The sequence below is a fragment of the Mesitornis unicolor genome, unplaced genomic scaffold (assembly GCF_000695765.1).
Source record: "Mesitornis unicolor isolate BGI_N332 unplaced genomic scaffold, ASM69576v1 scaffold17649, whole genome shotgun sequence".
Taxonomy (NCBI): Eukaryota; Metazoa; Chordata; class Aves; order Mesitornithiformes; family Mesitornithidae; genus Mesitornis; species Mesitornis unicolor.
The window spans coordinates 13,790-17,298 of NW_010205422.1; the positions used below are offsets into that span (position 1 = coordinate 13,790).

The 3,509-nt window shown below is 38.7% G+C and overlaps 1 protein-coding gene across 1 annotated transcript in view; it reads right to left on the bottom strand.

Annotated features, from left to right (window-relative positions):
• Positions 1-1,091: 1,091 nt before the first annotated feature.
• The window catches only part of LOC104546113 (UPF0606 protein KIAA1549L-like), a 42,513-nt gene continuing 40,095 nt past the window's right edge, over positions 1,092-3,509 (bottom strand). The window contains exon 12 of the mRNA XM_010191410.1: positions 1,092-1,373. Coding sequence (XP_010189712.1) covers positions 1,092-1,373 — 282 coding nt within the window. The remainder of the gene's footprint in view (positions 1,374-3,509) is intronic.

Below are 3,509 nucleotides of genomic sequence, written 5' to 3' on the forward strand. Positions count from 1 at the left end.
TTACTTATTTACATGTTAATATAATAATCAGGTCCTCTACATTCAGAACTTCCTAGATGTGCATTCACAGGGTAATCAAATTCAACTGCAGCTTCAGGTAGCACTTTCTGGCATCACATTAGTAGATATCATTGTTTAAGAAAGAGAAAAAAGCACTGTGTTAAACAGAGGTTTTCTTGTCCAAGAAGGTGGATTCATTATTCCAGGTTGGAAAGACTTGCTCAAAGGTTTACCAGTTTCACGTGCATTCAAAGTGAAAAGCCTGAATATAGAGCAAATGCCAATAACCTTTTCTCATTTAGCCTGGAAGCTTCTAGCACCAATATCCTTTGTTGGCTTTTGATGCATTGTATTCTCTCACACTGAAATAAATCTCCTCCATAACTCATCAGTGGCATTCAGGGACAAAGTAGTCATCGATTATCAAAATATCATTCATCTTCTTCACAGTCTTCTCTTCTTTCACTTCTTTGTACTGTTAATAGGATGAGGAGAATTGGGGCTATTTACAGTACATTTATTTGTATTTCTTACTCTTCTCCAATTCATTTGGTTTGAATACAGTCTCTAGAATGAAAAGGCTGAATGACTCTGCATTGCTGAAATCAGCATCCCTTATACAACGTCCTGCAGCAAACAAGTAACATGGCCACTGCCACACCTACCATGGCCTTTAGCTAACCATGGTCTACTGTATTTTCTTCTTTAATCACAGTTTTGACATGCAGAAGTTATTTTCAGCAACTCTACCTTTGGACCTGCAGACGAAACATTGTGTGGTGCAGACATGCTCAGCAGCATCTCTAGTGATGATGGGTCATAGTATGAGAACCAAGTAACAAACAATTGCATATGATCAAACTTATCCATATTAAACAGTTACCTGGCAGCATTTACTTAGCTGGCAAGCAAAATTATGTATCTTCAGAGTTCTGTTGCTCTACATTAAGTCATTTCATAGTGTTGACTTTTCAGAGAGAGAAAAATGCCATCACTTTGGCACAATTCACAGCAAGTATGTTACTGAAAATTAAAGGAGTCGTTTTCTTGGCTACCCTAGGTTGCATGATACAAGTACTGTGCAGAAGATATTAGACCTGGAACTCAAACATATCTGTTTGCTTCTTGGCCAGTTTAGCAACTTCTTCTCTTATTGCCTTTACAAGGGCAGCTGTAGAAATGTTGGTGAGAGGAGCCTCAGGTGGGTCATTTTCGGTCAGGCTCTGCTGAGAAGCTGCAGTGGACGGCAAAGGAGCTTGTTCCAGGCTGGGATGCATGCTCGCTTGCTGGCTGTATTGGCGAGGAAGTCGTGAAGGAGAATTATGCTGGTAGCGGGGCCTTGGATAAGCCTCGATGTATCCAGGAAGAGGAACCTGTAGAGCATTGTAATTACACAAAATTATCCAGAACAATTGATCCATAGTGCCACCTGCGAGGTAACACAAACATCCACAGGGCAGAGTAAGATGTAATGGATAGGACCATATGAAGAGAATGTAAACCTCATACTCCTAAGTGTCTGCTTACAGATGTCTATCTTAGTATGTGCCATTTATGCACGTATGTCAATGTACTGGGTACTCAGCTCCCCAGGCTGTGGCAGCAAAAACAGCTAGCAGAGAAAACATGGCATGTCCTAATGTATCATCACTGCAAAAAGTCAAAGGGAGAAGACTTTTCTGAAAGTATGTCCTCTGCTTACTGTTCCTCCCAACCATTTCTGATTTAAACAGACAGCATCACTACATTTCAGGACACCGAAAAGCCTAGAACAGAAAAGTAGTTTGCTAATTTGCAGCCACTGTCTAATACAAGTCAGCCAAGTTTCTGGACTTACTGTTCCTAACAAAAACTCACTAGATCCAGACAGCAGGGATAAGCTCAGGTATGCCAACCTGGAAACACTGAAAAAGAGGTTTGACCTCTCAGAAGTATGAGGATTTCTGGTCACATTTAACAGAATTACATGGGGGATTTGCAATTTTACTCTGCTGTGACTTCACTGATTTCAGCCCCATGCTACATTGGCTAAAACTAAAATAGTAACATAAGCCCTTTAGTCACCATGAGATAATAAATTTCCTTCACAAATCTGTGAACTGCAATACCAGTCTTTATAGTCCTCAGAAGTTTTTAATGCATCAAATAAAAATTGTATTTATGTATGTTTTGGAAAAGTCTACAAAACAAGAATCTACAACCCTTTATTTTGAAGAAGCCTTTATGTTGTTACAGAAGGCAATTCATAACCTATTGCTAGGACGAGATAATTTCTCCTTGAGAAAGAGTTTACCAGCTGATCATTCTAGTCCATTCCAGTGACAAGTAAGGAAGGAAAGTTCAGTGGTGCTTTTTTATGACCTGAGTGACTTAGAAAACTACACTTGCCTAGGCCATACTCAGAATACTACACTTAAAAGTTAACTGATAAACTCCCACAAGGTTTAGTCCCATTTTGGCTCTGTCTCTGTGCCAGTTTAACAACCTCTTGGGTGCTTTTAAAAATCTTGCTACTTTAGACATCTAAGAACCTATGAAAACCTGACCACTAGGATTTCCACATGCTCTATACAGTCTTGGATGTCCATCAAGTGATGAAAAGAACGTCAAACACATACAGTACAGTGTGATGAGACAGGAAGCAGGCATGCTATAAAAGTGATCATTAAATGCAGTTCCCTCTGTTTAGTTTACAATAGGTTATTCAAGACAAACATGTTAGTAGTGCAACATATGAATACGCCACTAGAGGCCACCAGGTCATTTCTTTCATTAAGCAGCATCTAGCAATTTGGAAAAGAAATGCTTTGTTGGATATAGTTGCCTTCTCCCACAAAACTCAGTGCTGCAATACTTACCATTTAACTGAGAAAATAATACATTACAGTAAATTGAGCTTATAAAATAATTTGCTGTAAAATCTCCTGTTTCCTTTGTTCCCTTATTTACAGTCCAGCAAGTAGAAATGCATGAAATTTCAGAATTTTCAGGAATTTCAATTTTCACCTTATAGACATTAAGCCTCTGTTTTACTAATTGTCAAGCTATTCTTGGAGCCATGATCAAACTATAATCTAGAGGCTCAGAAACTAGGAAGCATCCAGAAGCACAACCCCCAAGTATTACTGAATAAAACTGCAAAAATTAAAGATCTTCAGGCTTTCTGACTGTATTATGTCACTAACAATATTTCTAGTTTCTCTGATAATGATTTTCAAATAAAGACAATTCCTTGACAGATTTGATGTCATTGGGAGGTGCAAATTAGTTGTAGAAACTGCAGTGTTTTGTTTTTACATTTTTTCCTCTTCCTCCTGCAAAGGCACAGAAGGGCTGAAAATCTGAGTGAAAAGAAGTTGCAGCTCTGTAGTGGGTATGTGAACTTAAAAGGAATATTTTTTTTCTTTGAATTCTATATTGACACAGTTATTTTTCAGACAGCTTCTCGCATCCCTATGCCTTCCTCAATGTACAGGTCCACTGGCACTAACTGCTCTTCACACCTCTTT